General features: G+C 31.8%; 4 protein-coding genes across 4 annotated transcripts; 2 read left to right on the top strand and 2 right to left on the bottom strand.

Moving 5' to 3' along the window:
- The first annotated feature begins 2,027 nt into the window (after positions 1 to 2,027).
- On the top strand, positions 2,028 to 3,256 carry LOC120579591 (putative receptor protein kinase ZmPK1). The gene is made up of 2 exons (XM_039832044.1): positions 2,028 to 2,950; positions 3,036 to 3,256. Exons 1-2 carry the CDS (start codon positions 2,248 to 2,250, stop codon positions 3,254 to 3,256), a joined length of 924 nt encoding a protein of 307 aa, XP_039687978.1. The 5' UTR covers positions 2,028 to 2,247.
- Positions 2,967 to 4,847, top strand: LOC11409772 (putative receptor protein kinase ZmPK1). Its single transcript, XM_003599276.3, has one exon. It carries the CDS (start codon positions 3,358 to 3,360, stop codon positions 4,648 to 4,650), a length of 1,293 nt encoding a protein of 430 aa, XP_003599324.2. The 5' UTR covers positions 2,967 to 3,357; the 3' UTR covers positions 4,651 to 4,847.
- A 112-nt stretch (positions 4,848 to 4,959) lies between these two features.
- LOC11410793 (phenylacetaldehyde reductase) lies at positions 4,960 to 9,606 on the bottom strand. Its single transcript, XM_003599277.3, has 6 exons — positions 9,444 to 9,606; positions 9,098 to 9,270; positions 8,813 to 8,998; positions 6,482 to 6,644; positions 5,785 to 5,971; positions 4,960 to 5,351 (listed from the first exon to the last, which is right to left on the bottom strand). Exons 1-6 carry the CDS (start codon positions 9,550 to 9,552, stop codon positions 5,210 to 5,212), a joined length of 960 nt encoding a protein of 319 aa, XP_003599325.1. The 5' UTR covers positions 9,553 to 9,606; the 3' UTR covers positions 4,960 to 5,209.
- A 3,668-nt stretch (positions 9,607 to 13,274) lies between these two features.
- LOC11409260 (LOB domain-containing protein 12) lies at positions 13,275 to 15,009 on the bottom strand. The gene is made up of 2 exons (XM_003599279.4): positions 14,763 to 15,009; positions 13,275 to 13,820 (listed from the first exon to the last, which is right to left on the bottom strand). Exons 1-2 carry the CDS (start codon positions 14,919 to 14,921, stop codon positions 13,446 to 13,448), a joined length of 534 nt encoding a protein of 177 aa, XP_003599327.1. The 5' UTR covers positions 14,922 to 15,009; the 3' UTR covers positions 13,275 to 13,445.
- Positions 15,010 to 18,921: the final 3,912 nt, after the last annotated feature.

The following is an 18,921-nucleotide window of genomic DNA, read 5'->3' as shown; positions in this document are numbered from 1 at the left end:
TAAAAATTTGCCATAATGAAGGGATCATAGGTCATACACATGCTAGAGTGTTAGGGCCACTTTCATGCACATTTCGTCGCTTTATTAGTCTCTTTTATGTCTTTCCTCTTAATATTTTTTTTGTGTACTTCTTTTATTCTATGCTTCATTTTACTAACTATTTCATCTCATGTGTCATACATTTCATAGCATTTCACTACCTCCTCCACTTTCTTTAGCTTAGCATTTATTTTTGCAAGTTTTAATTCATTTGGTGATGTAATTTGTTATCATTGGTTTGTAGCTTGGCAAAGGGACCATAGAATGTATTTAGGCAATTTTTGTAATATGGACTATGGACACTATGACGCACCGGCACGCACACACTCACCCTAGATGTATGACTAGGATTGCATGTGTAGATATACGGCCAGGATTGCATGGTTAGACGAATGCTTAGGTTTGAACACTTAGAGAAAATCCAACTTTTTCCAAAATATGCAAATAACCTCACTTGAAAACATTTTTGCAAAAAATAAAATAGGAGTCAAAACTCCTTATTTCCCTTTTATTTTCTTAAGTAAAATTTCTAATAAATCTTAACTATACTTGGACTTCATTTTGAAAAAGCTAATTCCACCTCATTTTTTTTTCCAAATCTCATGCCTTTGAGGCCTCTTATCTCTATTCTTCAAAATCTCTTTTCAAACTTAAAATCAACCAACAAAAACAAAAACCATTTTTTTAGAAAGAACTACGAACGGTTTTGATCCCTTAAAAAGGTACGTAGGCAAGGAGCCAAAACTCCTCCAAGCCGAAATAAAATCAAATTCTACTTCTTCTCACCCCCATTCTTCACTAATCATACTTTCCTTTTTTACAAATAGGCAATAAAACTAAAGCGTAGAAATAAACTTAGGAAAGCGGTTCTTATGGAATACCATAATCGCTCCGAGTGCCTAACACCTTCCCGTAGCGAAAACGACCCCCGAATCCGGAAACTCAAGGGTTTTTCTCCTTTTACCTTTCCCAAGAAAAAAGAGAGATATCAACGGTCAAAAGGTTCAAGTCCAATTAATGGCTTGGTACCCAAAAACCATGATAACAGGAGATTTAAATGCAATGTTGATGCATCTTGCTCCAATTCCCTCAACATAACTGGAATTGAAGTTTGTATTCAAGATTCAGAAGGAAATTTTTTATAGCAAAAACTGCATGGATCACTCCCATACTTGATGTTGACATGGGTGAAGCTCTAGGTCATTTATCTGCATTGTAGTGGGTAAAAGAACTCAAACATGGATTTCGAGACAGACTTTAAAGTAGTGAGAGACAACGTTTATGGGAAGGACAATGTCTCTGATTTCATGGCAATAATAAATGATTGTAGACACTTATTGGAAACTGATCTAACGAACTCGGATGTAAAGTTCATTAGGAGACAAGCCAATGGTGTTGCCCATAGTCTAGATAAAGAAGCACCATATAATACTAGTTTCCATATTTATCGCAACATTCCACATTGTATTTCTACTTTGATCAATAATGGAAAGCTATAAGCTTATTCCTTTAAAAAAAAAAATCAAACAAGATCAATCATTTTAGGACGGAGAGAGTACCTGCAAACTAAAATAAAAATTTTATTGATTACTTTTTTTTTTTAATATTGTTGCTTCATTGAATAATTTGTTATTAACTTCACCATTTATTCAATGAGATGGAGACATTGAGGGGAGAATTGTCCAAGCAAAAGACCCGGATTGGGAATAGAAAATTCGTAGAAAGAGGAAGTTCCACTATTCATGTCACTCCTACACGACACATCATATTCCAACAGTGAGGAAAAGTTGAACAACACGTGAACTTTACGAAGAAATAAATGAACCGGTGGTGGAATTTACCTGCAGAAAATGTACATGATTTTATAATTTGTGGTTGAACATAAAAACCGATTAAGTGAGTATTATCTTCGCTTATAAACTATGAAATATTATCTCCGTTCATTTGAAAAAATCACATAATTCAGTGTCCGACACTTGGACAGTCTAATCCGAGAAGAGTACATGTTACAAACAATTATTCAGAAGCTTAATTAATTTCATTCCAGCAAGAATAAAAGGTTGGGTCAATAACGATTACGGTCATCCCATGGGAACCAAGGTTCTAAAGTCAGTCACCGATACTTGTTTTTATGCGCATACTTTCTACATGACCATACTATATTTATATGATCCCAATAAGAAAACATAACAACATAGCATAATACCAATGGCCTCTTCACTAAACTTCTTCACTTTTCTCATCTTGTTCTTCCATTTTCAACATTCATCATCATTCTCCCTCTCAGTGGAAAAACCCGAACAAGACATTATAATGTCACCCAAAGGTACATTTACCGCAGGCTTTTATTCCGTCGGTGAAAATGCTTATTCCTTTGCCATATGGTTCACTCAAATACACAAAAATCTAAACAACGCTACTGTTGTTTGGATGGCAAATCGTGACCAACCAGTTAACGGAAAACGCTCAACACTTTCCCTTCTCAAAACCGGCAACCTCGTCTTAACCGATGCAGGACATTCCAATGTATGGTCCACAAATACTAACTCATCCAAACCACTTGAGTTGTTTTTATACGACATAGGAAACCTTGTTCTCCGAGAACGCAAAACAAATGGTTTCATTTTGTGGCGAAGCTTTGATTTTCCAACAGATACCCTCCTTCCTGATCAAAGTTTCACAAGGTACATGAAACTTGTTTCCTCGAAAAGTGACAACGTATATTCATCAGGGTTCTATAAGCTTCTTTTCAACAATGATAATCTTTTAAGTCTTCTCTATGATGGCCCTCAAGTTTCTAGTATTTACTGGCCAGATCCTTGGCTCCACAGTTGGGAAGCTAGGAGATCATCGTATAACAATAGCAGGGTTGCAAAACTAGATGTTTTGGGGAACTTTATTTCTTCCGATGGTTTTACTTTAAAGACAAGTGATTATGGGACATCGCTCCAACGAAGATTGACCATTGATTTTGATGGTAACGTTCGTTCTTATAGTCGAAAACATGGACAAGAGAAGTGGTCGATTTCAGGGCAATTCCACCAACAACCTTTCAAAATACATGGAATTTGTGGACCTAATAGTGTTTGCATTAATAATCCAAGAACTGGTAGAAAGTGTTTGTGTGTTCCCGGTTATAGCAGGATCGATAATCAAAATTGGTCTCAGGGGTGCAAACCAAACTTCCAACTTTCATGCAATAACAAAACAAAGTTAGAGACTTACTTCCAACGTTTACCCCATGTTGAGTTTTATGGATATGATTATCAGTTCAAAGCAAATTACACTTATAAACAATGTAAGCATTTCTGCTTACGAATGTGCCAATGTGTAGCCTTCCAATATCGCTTGGTGAGGGATCAGGGTATATCTTATTGCTATCCAAAGAGACAATTACAAAACGGCTTTAGTTCTCCGGAATTTCGAGGATCCATCTTTTTGCGATTGCCAAAAAGAAAACATGCTTTTTACAATGAGAATGATATACAAAATGGAAGCTTGGTTTGTTCGAGAAATACTGGAGTACAGCAACTAAAAAGATCATACATCAAAGGCAAAAAAAATGGATCACTTAATTTTTTGCTTTGGTTTGCGACTTGCTTGGGAGTAATTGAGGTATTGTGCTTCTTTATTGCGGGGTGCTTCTTATTTAAGAATAGGAAGCACTCCGCTACAAATAAACAAGGCTACATTCTTGCAATAGCCCCTGGATTTCGGGAATTCAGTTACTCTGAATTGAAACAAGCAACAAAAGGTTTCAGTCAAGAGATTGGAAAGGGTGCTGGAGGAACTGTATATAAAGGTTTATTATCTGATAATAGGGTTGTGGCTATAAAACGACTACACGAAGCAAACCAAGGTGAAAGAGAATTCCTTGCGGAAGTGAACATAATTGGAATGCTCAACCATATGAACTTAATTGGCATGTTGGGGTATTGTTTAGCCGGAAAACACAGATTGTTGGTTTTAGAGTTCGTAGAAAAGGGTTCTTTAGCTGAAAACCTCTCATCAAATGCACTTGATTGGGGTAAGAGGTATAACATTGCTCTAGGAACCGCAAAGGCTCTTGCATATTTACATGAAGAATGTTTGGAGTGGATTTTGCATTGTGATATAAAGCCTCAAAACATACTTATTGACTCTGATTACCGACCCAAAATAGTAGATTTTGGGTTGTCTAAGCTATTACATAGGAACAATCTTAATAATTCAAGTTTCTCAAGGATGAGAGGAACAAGAGGTTACATGGCACCTGAATGGATTTTCAACTTGCCAATCACTTCCAAGGTAGATGTTTATAGTTATGGAATTGTGGTGTTGGAGATGATTACCGGAAAGAGTCCAACGACCTGTATCGAAATCACAGATGATGGAATAGTGTCACATAATGAGAGGTTAGTAACATGGATTAAAGAGAAAAGAAGGAAAGAATCAGAAGTGGGATGTTGGATTGAACAAATAGTTGACCCTGCATTGGGATTAAATTATGACATTGTTCAATTGAAGACCTTGGCAGTGGTGGCTTTGGATTGTGTAGAGAAAGAGAAAGATGTTAGACCCACCATGAGTCAAGTTGTTGAGAGGCTCCAAAGTCATCAACATGATTCTTGAGTACACCATCTATATATCATGCCATATAAAAAAAATAAAAAAGGAAGGAAATACATATCCTTGGTGAAAATCCACAGAATGACTAGAATAAAAAACCAGAAAGTGTTGCTGAATTTGGAGTCATAAAATTGACTTGTTATTTTCTTATTTCACTTCCAAAAATCTCATTTCAAGCTGGAAAAACTTCATTTTCTACAAAAAAAAAAAAAAAAAAAAAAGCTTTTCTAAATCAATTATTGGAATTTTCTTGTACTGTTATTGGAATACCAACAATTAGGTGACAAGCAAAGCAATTTCAAGGAAATAGAATAGACAAATTGCATTTTCAATTAAGTAGTGAAGATTAAACCGTCCAATCTTATAAAACCACAAGAATTCACATATAAGAATTCTAGTCAAATGTGATAGTTATAGTGACTGAATACATGTGAACCTTTATTTAACATGCTAATTATACGCACACAACATAAATTTAAAAATAGAAAAGGGAATCACATGAACAATGAGAAAACCATCATCACATGTCACATTGTATTCAGCCCCCATAGGTTTCTTCAAGTTAAACCAAACCTCTACTCTTCAAACACTCAACTGCATCCTTGATAATTTCTTCTGCTGGAGTGAACTCTAACCCTAATTCAATCAGCTTCTTTGATGCATTCTTTGCTCTCAACAATCCAGGTTGAGTATCCGTTGGTATCCTATAATAAAAATCCTTTTATTTAATTTACTCACTAATTTTTACCAAATCGGTTATAATTATAAACCTTAGATTTGGATATTCTACATCCGCTGCACAATGCAATGGGCGTCAGAGGCGTTTGATTCAGATAGAGAAATTTTTCTCATTAAATCTACATCTCTATAGACCACTGCATTGTGAAGAAGTTGTAGTTTGTAGACGTTATATACACATAAATCATCTCGAACACATAAAATGAATGCATATAAATGCAAATACTATATTTTTTGGGTGAAAAATCTAAATATTATATGTTCAATCGAAATTATGTAATTTTTAAAGTTGAAATAATTTTTAAAGTTGCATATTAATGTAGGAAAATGTACTTGTTCAATTGTTGTGATTAAGTGAATTTTGTCCAAAATAAATGTAAGTGTGTGAAATATACTCACTTTGCCACATTATATTCAGGGTATAACTCTGCAACCAAATTCACAAAATCACTATAGTGACGAATAGCTTCCACACACAAATGCCTTCCAGATGCTTTCTTTTGCTCAAATCCCAAAATATGTGCCAAAGCTATGTCTTTAAAATGAGCCATTCCCATGAAGAAGTCCTCATATGTCTCTTTGTCACCTATAATAAGAAGGTCCAAATACCTCATTCTAGTAGCTTATAAAATTTGTATTTTACACGAAGTCGTATTAGAGGTGTAACTATGCTAAGTTTGAAATCCAGTATCAACGTATCATAATAATATATAAGATCGGCCTAAATGCCAAGCAGCTAAGGCAGGGTTTTAGGCCTCAAAAAAATTTTAAAAAAAAAAATTCTCAAAACAATTTAATAATAAAACTTTAATGTGTCACATTCATTATAGATGTTATTATAGATGTTTGTGTTCATTAAGATTAGAGGCTCATTCTTTCCCAAAAAAAAAAAATATTAGAGGCTCATATACTCTCTGACCAAAAGTTTTTTTTAAGAAGTTAAATTAACCCACTCAAATTGGCATCAGAGAGAATTGAACCTAAGAGCATACTTCCCAATCTCAAGTCAATACCACCAAACCAATCCAAATAGATTTCTCCGACCAAAATGTAAACCTTATACTCAAATATTTTGCACAGTTTGTGATTAATTTACCTTTGAGAACACCAGCAAGTACAGCCATGCTTGAGTTAATTCTTGGTGGAATCAAAGGGCCCAATGCTGTACCAGGGTTAATCATGACCACATCAAAACCAGTCTCTTTAGCAAATTCCCAACCAGCTTTTTCTGCTAGTGTCTTTGCAATGGGGTAGTATAACTGGCCCACAACATAATGTAAACCTTATCAATTAATTTGTCATTGGATGGTTAAAATTGATTTTATTTTCTAAAAATAAATGAAAATTTGGTTAAATTATATTCCAACATGTGGTGATGAATTATTAAAAAAAAAAGTTTAACCTTTCACATCATAAAGGGTACACCATCAATAAAATTGAGGCTTTTATTTTTAGAGGAGTTGGATTTTCAAATATTGAATAAGACCGTTGAGAAATACTTACCTGAACCCAAAACCAAATGTATAGTGTTAAGCACACAAATAATGAGGCATTTGTCCTCCATAATGTTAAAATAATTTTATCTTTTATTATTAAAAAAATGTCTCTTTGTATGTGTGCATATGATCGTGTGACCATAGAAGACTAACTCAAGACCGCAGAGTATATATGATTTTTTGTTAGAGGAGTGTTATTTGAACAATTAATTTGGTTGACAAATGTGACAACCATAATTTACAAAGAAAAAGTAAGTATTTGCACAGAAATCAAAACAATAGAGAGATAAAGTAAAAATAATGTGAGTATGAGAGAGAAGTTGTCACAAAATGAATGTTCAAATATCATTTCTCTTCTTGTCTTTTCATAATTATCTTTCTTGGTTCTTGTAACTTATCATAATCAAGGCAAGCCTCGTGATTTATTAATGAGGTCATCACATCGACAACGGGAATTGAACTCACGACCTTATGACTTGTGAGTGAATCAACTTCTTACTAATTTTTTGATGGAGTACATATGAGATCGAATGGAATATATTTTCCAACACACTTTTATTGATTTATTAAAAGTCACATAGAACCCATCAAATTTATATAAAACTCGTATTATTTGATGAAATTTATTTTTAATTAATCATAAAAGATGTGATGAAAAATATGCGTTAAAATATATATTATTAACATTTATGGTCGTTATATAGTTGGATGTAGGGAGGGAGTACAAAAGAGAGAGTGCATTATTGAGCAACACGTAGAGCATATCGGGCAACTAAAGGCTAAAGTCCCTTTCATGCTTTCATTTTTCATTTGTAAATCCAAAATAGAGAACACGTGGTGTATTGAGCTAATTATTTAAGCTTTTTGGAAAGAAAAAAATAAGTAGAAAAATACATATTCAAATTTGTCAATAACAATATACACAAAAAAAAAATTGTCAATAACTTTTTGTTTTTATGTGCTTGAAGATTCTTTATTGTATCACTCACACAATAGACGACACGTGTTTTACTCTACAATTCCTAATAGTGTAGGTACTTTTCATATTTTAAATTCTATATCAGTGAAATTAAACTAGAAGCAATTTATTTTAATATAATAAGCAACACTTACTTGGACACAAATTTAAATAAAACGAATTAGGTTAGACGCAGTCACATCAAATTTATATTGTTTACACACTTAAAAAATATACTTTGTTTAATTCCTTTTTCTTTTATTTTTATTCATTCATGAATGTGTTTAAAACCTCTCTATTTAGGTTTGTGATCAAGTAAAAAATTTCCAAGAAGTGATCAAGTAAAAATTGATCATATACTTTTCTCAAAAGAAATAAAATTTTTAGGATATATAAAATCACATATGTTAATGTTCTGGTACATCACAAAATTCTGCATTGCTTGAGAATTTGAGACCAATAATAACTTATAATCAACACTAATATATATTCCTTAATTTAGCGAGACACTTTTGTAAAGGAGAAAATTGGAATGCCTCTTCAAGATCCAAAAATTACAACATCATCAATGTGACTTTGAGTGTGAGAAACATTTTATTAAATTAGTGCTATAAATTATCTCTATTCCTGCTATCCACCAAGGGTGAACTTTATTTTTTATATCAACAGTGGTAAACTTTAGAGACTAATACAAAGGACTTAATTACAATGACAATATTAGTCTGTTTTTTCATACCCTCCTACCCCTGATGATAAATATTTCAAACAAGATTTTTCACACGAAAATATTAACGAGTGTCTTCTGAACATTATTTAAATATCTAAAATAGTAAGTATTTAATGTATTAGAAATTACAATATTCTACTCTTTTTTTTAGAGAATCACTTCTTAATCATAAATCCTTAAAGAGGATCTTTTTCATATTATTATGAAAACATCAATTATAACTGAGTTAAACTAGAAAAAACTCACCTTCTTTTCCTTGCAATATTCAAGGTCCGTCCAACAATCCTCTGCCTTAATCTTATCAGCTGGCCAGCTAGGACTCGGTATGATGGCGGAGATCGACGACGTCGCCACCACACGCTCCACCCCTGCTTCCTTTGCAACCTTCAACACGTTAACCGTTCCTTGAATTGCCGGTTCCAAAATTTGCTTCTGCGTTTATAATAATACAACACCAAAATTAATTTAATGTGGACCATATAAAATTGAACCATGCAAATTTCTTAAAATTTTAATAAATTGTTTCTTAACCTCGGGGTCCTTGACTTCACCGATGATGTTAGGACATGCCAGGTGTATAACACCGGCACAGCCTTTCACGGCGGCCGCGATAGAGTCACTGTTAAGAAGATCCATTTCAAAAAATTTGAGACGAGTCTTTGCTCCTTCCATTGCTTCCAAATGCTTTGTCTCATTTTCATCCTCTGTAAATTATGTGTCACAATATTCATCGTTCATCAAACGTACCTTAGTGCATGCATAAGTTGTGTTTGTGAACATTAACTCTTGTGTTATTTTTATGTAATGTTTTTGCATTTATTATCATGTGAGGAGAAGAAATAAATTAAACTTGGGCAATATACATATAGTGGCTAACCAAGATCTTGGATGGTGGCATGGACGGTGTAGCCTCGTTCGAGGAGGAGGCGAACCACCCATGATCCGATGGCTCCGCTGGCTCCGGTCACACAAACTGTCTTTGACATGGCTTATATCTATGTGAATCCTTTGTTTGGTAATTCAAGATGTGGTGTTGAAGTGTATAGAGATACCTTGAATATATAGGAGTGAGAAAGCATTGTGAAAACGATAGTACATCGTTGGAAGTACTTCACACGAGTTTGGAAATCTATCATTATTTTTAAATGATTATTAGAGATAAATTTTTCATTACCTATAAAGTCGACATTGTATAATCCTTAAGAACTAGCCTAACTATTGTTTGAATTTGAATCCGGTATTTTCAATTTTGTATGCATGAGTTCATAATGATAATTGTCCCTTCGTCTACAACCAAACAATTATTGCATAGAATTCCGTTTATTTATATACACTTTCATCGTCACATTTTTTATATTGACAATCAATCGTAATCTTCGTATATCATTAAGAAAATTTGACTTTAATCATAATTTTTTCCTACAAACACATATTCAATATGATTGTTTTTGTAATTATTATTGACCTAATGACCAACATATACTCAAATAAAGACGCATAAAAAAGAAAATATGGTGATTGCGAGTGTAGGCATAAAATGCTACATAAAACTTACTAAATAATTAGATCTTTTCAACAACAAAAACAACTAAATAATTAAACTATAGCAGAGACAACTAAATATGAATTTTCTCTAAAAAAATAAAAAGAAAAACTAAATATGAATTTAATTTGTACATACATTAAAACAATTATCGCATAAAAAACTCTTTAAATTGGTCGCATGATAATAGATGCTTTAATTTATTTTTTTAGGGTAAAAAAGTTTTAATTATACATTGTGAATGTATGAATTTTACGGATCCAGTTTTTTTAAAATGAACAATATCAATTGTTAATTAATAAATTAAGAGTGAAAATTGTATATACATCATAATAAATCATGAGTTTGTTACAATAACAGTTATTAATTTTTCCACTTTACACTTTATCAAGTTTTGAGAATGTTTATAGAGAGAGAAAAAGGAAGAGAGATAATAAGAATATAATGTGAGTATGAAAAAAAAAAAGTTGTCACAAAATTGTAACAAAGTGATTGTACAAATATCATTTCTCAAATTCAGTAGTGATATATGTACAACCATTTAGGACAACTATGATGACAACTTTCATTTTCTCATTTTTCATTGGTCCAAAACAATAGAGAGAGAAAAAAGAAGAGAGAATAAGAATATAATGTGAATATGAAAAAAAAAGTTGTCAAAGAGTTATAATAAAATGATTGTACAAATATTATTTCTCATTCAAATTTTACATTATCACTCAATAACAAAAGATATTAGATCATAAAAATTATTAAACTTTAATTCTAACCACTTATAAATCGCATATAGTAAATGATTGTTGTGATTTGCTAAACTCATAAAAGGTATACAATCATCCCTTCTTTTTTTTTTTTCTATACTTTTTTCATTATGATTTTCAAACTGCCCAAGAAACAAAAGTGTTACTACTACTGGTAATGAGGTTGTGGAGAGAAATTGAAAGGGTCCCAAAACAAAACAGTGTCATATCATGATATTAGGTAAGGTCCCTACAATCAATGTCTTTATTGGCCTAATTTTCATGACACGCGTTATCAAATCTTACAATTAGTGGTCAATTGCATCTAGTCGGTCATCCTAAACATGGTCCACCATAAAGAATCCACTTTCTCGATTATAAGACCTAAAATGTTAAAGAGTGTCTCGAAGACACTTGTTAAGGAATTATAAAAGAAAGGCTTATATATGTCATTAGTCCTTGCACTTACACCATTTTTGGGTTTGGTCCTTGCACTTTTTTTTGTTTGGTTTTAGTCCTTGCACTTTATAAAAGAAATAGTTTTGGTCCCTGCCGCTAGTCAGATGTTAAAATAAAAAAAGTGAAAGTTAACGGAGTGCTACGGCAGGGACCAAAACCAATTCTTTTATAAAGTGTAGGGACTAAAACCAAATAAAAAAAAGTGCAAGGACCAAACCCAAAAAATGGTGTAACTGCAAGGACTAATGACATATATAAGCCTAAAAGAAAATATTATTTTAGAAATTGTGTATTATATACATTTTAAAAGTTGAAAATTACTTTTTTCAATACAAATCTTTTAATTTTTTTTCTATTTTTAGTTTTTTAACCCGTGGCTCGGAGGCACCGATTAACAAGACTGTTATAACAAAGGTAAAATATTGTTTAGTAACATATAAGTTTAACTTACTTGATAGAAAATTCACTTATAATATGAATATCGCATTATATTGTATGGTTGAGTATGAACCCTATATATCTCATTTATTTATTTTTAAAAAGTGAATTTATTTCGATTAGATTATATGACAAAAAAAAATCGTCAACTAGTTTTAAGCAATTAAATATAAAGTATTATCCTCCTCTTAAATTTAAATTTAAATAATAATAATAATAAATATAAAAGCAAATTTATTAAGGCACACTCACAAAAATACGGATCTGGATTTCCTACTGTTACAATAGGACGTTGTAACAATTTAGTACCGTCCAATCTAATTTGTGTGGTCGAGATTGTTTAGAATGATTTGACCGTAGAATGAGACGAATTTAGCATGATATTGTGATTTCTTGGGATTGGCCTAGGATACTCATATGTCTAAACTACTATGAACATATGTGAGTAGTGTGTATGCTTTGTTGAGGCAATTTAACATGTTTGCTTAGTTTGGTTGGATTTCTAGAATTGTTGAGGCAATTTAACACAATCTGGGTGTTCTATGTTTTCCTATCATTTTTTGTCATTTACTTGTTTTACCCTCGATTTTACTTAGTCACTGCAGTATAGTGAATCATTGTATTTTCAAACTCAAATTGGTGAATTTTTCCATTGAGTTTGAGGGGGACTATTACAGTATAGTGAATTAACCATAGTTAGTTAATATGTAAATTATGGTTAGTTGGTTAGTTAGGTAGTTAAGAGTTAGTTAGACTAACTCACCCCTATAAATAACTCTCACCATTGTACCATTTTCATATCTTTTATTCATTTTCTATCTTTGTGATGACTCTTAGGGAGAATTACACAATCTACCTTTCCATCGCATTTGATCTAGAACCATGAAATCCTTTGATTCATGACAAGAGTGGAATCATTCTAGAATAAGATGTAGAGATTTATTTTGTTAAGTAATGTTATTGTAATATTATCATATAAAACTCTAATTGATTGGTGTTATTCCATTGATTTCCTATATTATTGACAAATGCATCTCACCACTTAATTGCATATCTGGTCCTCTAAATAATTTTTTTGTTTCATTTTGGTCCTCTAATTAATAAAAGTTCCATTTTAGTCCCTTAATTCCATATCCGTTTGTCAATTTGGTCTCATTCCGTTAATTTTAACTTATAATGTCTAAGGTGGATCAACATTGTATGTGATACACCGTAGACTTTAGTAATTATTTAATTTTATCTGTTTGATCATGTTCAAAACAAAATAGACTCTTGGATCATAAAAGACCATTGAATCAAATAGTGAACCACTAACACATAATTTTTCTTTCCATTTATTCATATTCTTCCATTTAGCACTTCTTCGTCCTCTTCCTATAATCTTCATGTAAAAAAAAAACCAAAGAAAACCTAACATTGTCGATTGAGTTAGGCCTTCCACATTCTATTTCAATTAAGGTTGAACTGAAGTAACTAGCAATGTGTTTTATGCAATAACAAATCTGCTTACATAGTACTACATAAATTCAATCTTTAATTGAAACAATCTCTACCTAAACTTTGCGTATCTCTTGACTAAATTTTAAATTAATTAAAAAAATCAGTGTATTAAGAAGAGAAAAAGGTAATTTATTCTAATTAGAGCAACATAAGTGAAATAAAAAAGTTTAAATTTTCATTGAAGAAATTAGTTGTCAAATTAATTCCAAAAAGTCTCTCTCTTAAGAGGCTCATAATCTTGGAATACATTGGAAGATGAGGAAGAAGAAGAAGGAAAGTTAATATATTGTGGAAGAACTCCATAGCAATTACTACTTTCAGATAGTATCATCAATTTGTCATCTTGATCATCAACATGTGTTGGTAATGAGTTGGTAACCGTAGTAGATTCTTGTTGCATCTGGATGCAAAGAATCTCTGATTGAGCCATTGCAAGTTGCATTTGTAATTGTGAAACTTGACTTTGAAGGTATGATATGGCTCCAACACATCCATAAACAGGATCTCTCACTCTTGCATTTGCTTCAAAAACTAAACTGTTCACTGCTTCTGATCTTTGATGAATTGGAAGCTCCTGCAAACAAATTACAAAACATACCAATATTGAGTCATGTTTATTGCACAACCAAGTACAATAAAAAGATGCTAGTAATTAAAATATTTATATTGTAAAGATAAATATTTTAGTAGTCACAATCCTTTGCTTAATGTAGACTCAAATTTAGCACATGGCCAAGAGTTTTTGGGCTTGAAACTTGGAACAATGTGTAGGATTTTAAATAAGGCCGTTGTGTAGGGCTTTAAATAAGGTCGTTATTTTTCCCATCCTATGAGTTTCTCGCGCGTCCTATTTGGATTTTAAAATCCGAAATATTTCAACATGTTTTCCGAAATTTTTATGGGTTGTTTATGCCGTTCGGATTCTATAATTCAAACTGCATAGGGCGCGCGAGAAACTCATATGGTGGGAAAAGAAGCAGTCTTTAAATAAAGGTATATGACTGGGATTTGGAATTCAACATCAGTATTTTGAATGACTCCAACATCATTCTCCTTAATTAAGATTTGTGACACTTTTGTTATCGCTGCTGCGTTTTAAAACATTGAAGTATGCACCTCATAAAAACTTATACCAAGTCATGTTATGTCCTATTGTACGAACACTCCTTGAATTAGGGGTGTTCTGGTGTCGGACACGCTTCGGTGTCCGACACGACGCCTATAATTACAGTGAATCACGTCATTTTCTCAAATTATTATTTGTGTCGGTTTATCGGTGTCTGTGTTGTATCCGATGTCCGTGTATGTGTTTATGCTTCATAGTATACATTTTTTAACCCTTACAAAAATGACATGTTATTCCAAACATAACTTGTATAACATATAACATATAGTATAACATTTTCAAACAAGCCAATTGTTGATTTGATTGTACATATTCTATAGTAGCATATGTAACAAATTAACCCTTACAAAAATTTAATGATAAAAAAGAAAATAAGGAATGAGATGAGACCTGCAGCATTTTGCTGATATTGCTAGCACCAAAAACCTTATGAACAATGGAAAACTTGCGTGGGTCATCAGAAGGAAAGTAAGGGGCAAAGATACATTCCTGTGTGCAACGTCTTCTCAACAATTTGCAAGAAGCACAAGGTGAGGAACCTGATCCCATTTGGTGAAAGATAGAGATTATTATCTGAATACTAATAAAACCAAAATGAAGCAGAAACTATGTTGTTATTATTATTGTTAAGGAGAATGAACCTAAGATTTGTATTTATAATATGGCTAGCTAGTAAGATTTCAACTTGCTTACCTAATAATGTAAAATATTAGTATAAGCTAGATGCACATGTCCTTCTTGTAAAGTATGAGTTGATAATAATATATTATTATTACGTTGATGTTTTAAGAAGAAATTAGTTAGAAACCGCTTCTAGTATTCTTCAATAGAGATCATATATAAGTAATATAATATATACATTTCACATGTTAATGTAATCAAGTGATTAAGTCACTTTTTTAAATTTGTATTGCATCGATGTATTATATTAATTTAAAATGAATATTGTTTATTTTTGTCAAAAACAAAAGGTAACCGAAGTCATTTAAAAAATTTGAAATTTAAATTTTAATAAAAATTATATTTTAACAAGTTTTACTTAACTTTTGACAGAATCCCAAAATATGAAACCTGCATATTCCTCTAAAAAATAGGGTAAAATAAAAACTTCAATTGATGAACAGGTTATTTGAGACATTAACATAGTTTTTCGGGAGCAATATAAAGTCAAACAGTGAAGAGAAATTACATGTGAAGTGATGAAATACAATGGTTTTAATTGAGGATAAATTATTTCATCATAAACTAGTATTTTGGCGGTGGTCAAACACAGCGTAGGAGCTTGATGGGTTGGCAATTCACGCAGTTGTGTAGATTTTACGTACACATTGACTCTTTAATTTTAATAATGTATTGTATACTTAATACTTGTGTAGTACACAATGTGTACATCTAATTTGAAGTTTCACATTCAAATTGCAAGTTCTAATAGCTGTTAGCATTGGATACATATTATATAAAAAATTTAAGTATAGTTGGAATCATTTGGTCAAAAAAAGAGAAGTAAATTGGAATCCTAACATGGACCGAGACCCCCTAGAGATAAGGGTTTGGACCAACGTGAATGTTTGTAGGTTATGGCTTTCACATCGAAACCACCTCTCTCTTTTTAATGCGTAAATTATTTATTCAAATATGAGAACTAGCAAGCCACAAGAGTCTTTGGTTATAGCATGTGTATCTATCTATAATATGTTCTCAAGAGTCTTTCCACTTCAGCTTTGATCTGAGGCATCAACTGAAGATTAACTCCCTTGGGTTAGCCGTGATAAAGTCACTAAGCTAAAAAATTTAAAGAATAAAAGGTAAATTTTGTTTAGGATTCAATTGAACTTGTGAAGCCCTTTTTAGTTGCAACGATCGGATGTATTTGTATTTGCCTAACCTTCAGTCGGCTGAGCGGAGGTCTTTAACCCTAAATCTCTCGTTTATTGATTTTGGCTAAGAAGTTATTTATTTTTAGGTGTAAACACACTCTCGTCACTTTTTATGTTAAAATTAAAACATATGCTACATTTCCTTGAGAAGTAAATATGTAGAGTAAATTATACTCTCCTCTTCTAATATATACTTGAGTTATGTTCTCGACAGACAAATGACCCATGTTTGACATTTACCATGCTTAAATTCACCTTTAGAAGTTTCAAGAATTTGTAACGCTTCCGAGTTCCGACCATCAATACCCTCTAACGTTTAACGGTTAAAAAATTTCCTTTGAAAATTTATTATTAATTTTAGGAGTTTAGACTAAAAATTTCAATTTCAAATAGTTTTTTTTAGGACAAAAATTTATGGGGTGAGAGAGGCTCGACCTCAGGATCACTCAGTAGCTATGAGACCTACGCGCTAGCCAACTGCGCCACCACCCCATTTGATAATCGAAATAGTTTTATAATTTAATCAACTTTTGTAATTTGGCCAAATATTTTATTTTACCTTGTATTGTATTGCTTCATAGTGTATATAGCATTTAAAACTATATATTAATGGTATGAATAAAAATAAGGAAGAAAAATACATTATAAAGTTGATTATATTAAAATGGACTAAAATATTTATGAAGGGAGAAAAATATATATTTTAACATAAGAAAGAAAAATGCAATTCCCACTTTTTTAGGGGAATAAAATTTTCTCAACATGTAAAGGATTTGGACAAGAAACTCCAATTAGGCAAAAGTTATTGTGCATAAGCCATTTCCTTATGCACCGTGCATAAACACATCACAACCATCAGATTTCTTTTATTTTGAACAAAAATGGTTTTGGCTCACTTTGGGGGTGTAGGAAGCAATTATGTTGGGATTTATGCACAGTGCATAAGGATTTCCTTATGCACCATAACCACTCCCGTTAGGGTGGCAACAGACTGAACAAAAATTAAAAATTCATCCCCCTCACTAAATCACTTTGATGATAATTTATACAAATATTTTGTGATAATTATTTAGACAACTTTTGTAATAATGTGAGTATGAAAGGAAGTTATTTCAACATGGTTATATAAATATTATTTCAAAACAACCTTTTACCTATCAAATATCATACAAGATAAAAATTTGTTCAATACTTCAAAATTTTATCATATGTTATTCTCTCTTGTGTTATTTTATCTAATACTTAACTTTTATCATATAAATAGGAGTGGGCATGGTTCAGTTTGGGATGAAAACTGAACCAAATTGCTTGCTAAATTTAAAATAACTAAACTGAACTGTTTGCATTTCGAACTGAACTGAACTGTTATTATTGATATCTTTGAAAGAAAAAATAAATAAAATTGAAGTTTAATTATCGAACTGAACTGGACTGTTGCGAACTGGACTGAACTGTTTTAAATCGAACTAAACTATTTTGAACTGAACTGAATTGTTTCTGTTCAGTTTCCAAACTGTTAATAATGGTTCAGTTTTTTTTTTTTTTATTCAGTTCAGCAGTTTAGTTCAATTTTTGGTTTTTTTTTCCACCCTACATATAAATACACCTTAGTATGTAAGGATATAAGGATTGATGGTTAATTAATTTACTTCTTTTACAAGTATCATAGTTGTTATTATAGAGAGACTATTAATTAATTGCATCGATCCGACATTAGGCTAAGCACTATGGATTTTCAAAAAGAACACCAATTTCCAGAGAGATTGAATTCAAAATTGTATGTACCTAGCTGTGAAACCCTATGACCTATCCCTTTCTCTTTGCATTAAATGCCCCACATGATTCCTTTAGTTTAATTTAGTCTTCTGTTCCGAGGAGGAAGCTTATCTTCCTCTATTGATCAAATTAATTAATTGGAAATGAATATTAATAAAAAAACATGCATATGACTTTGGCTTATATACCAAGTCTATGTTTTCCTATTGTCAAAAAAAGAGAGAAAAGACCTTGTTTTCCTCTTCCATCGATCGATGATTCCTGTTTTATATGATGAGAGATTAATAGGCGTGGGGCCAATTGGATTTCTAATATCTGGTTCACTCATTCACTTCTAGTTGATGCTACTTTTAAAATTTCATGTATTTGTTGAAGTAGTGTAATAGTTAGATTCACATATTGTGTGTATGGAGAAGTGAGAAATATGTTTAAATCTCAATCTCTGTATATAAATATCTCTGATAGTTACGAATTGAGATACATTTATAAGACTTTAAATTTTATATCTTAAACAACTATATGTGCTCTTGAACTATATTTGATCGCTTTAGTAATTCACTATTTTGTCTGAGATTTTGAGCTTTTACTTTATGTTTTTTGTCAAGTAGTTTTTTCTTTAAAGGAATTTGTCAAGTAGTTTGGTCGTTAGAAATTCTCTTTTTTAAGGAGAATAAGTAGGATGTCAGGTTCGAACTCCGACCCCTACATATTATCAAGTAGTTTAGTGGCTAGATTTTTTTTCTTTCAAAAAGAATAAATACGGTGTCCGGAATTCAAATCATATCTCCTACATATATTATGTAATGTCTCTAGTTAAATTCACCAGACAATTTTCTCCCTTATGTTATTTTATGGTTTTGATTCTTTCTTATCTATCATATTATTTTATGGTTTTG

This window comes from Medicago truncatula, chromosome 3, assembly GCF_003473485.1.
Source record: "Medicago truncatula cultivar Jemalong A17 chromosome 3, MtrunA17r5.0-ANR, whole genome shotgun sequence".
In the NCBI taxonomy this organism is placed as follows: domain Eukaryota; kingdom Viridiplantae; phylum Streptophyta; class Magnoliopsida; order Fabales; family Fabaceae; genus Medicago; species Medicago truncatula.
Note: the sequence above shows the minus strand (reverse complement) of the source record. Positions and strands in the feature narration are given on the sequence as shown.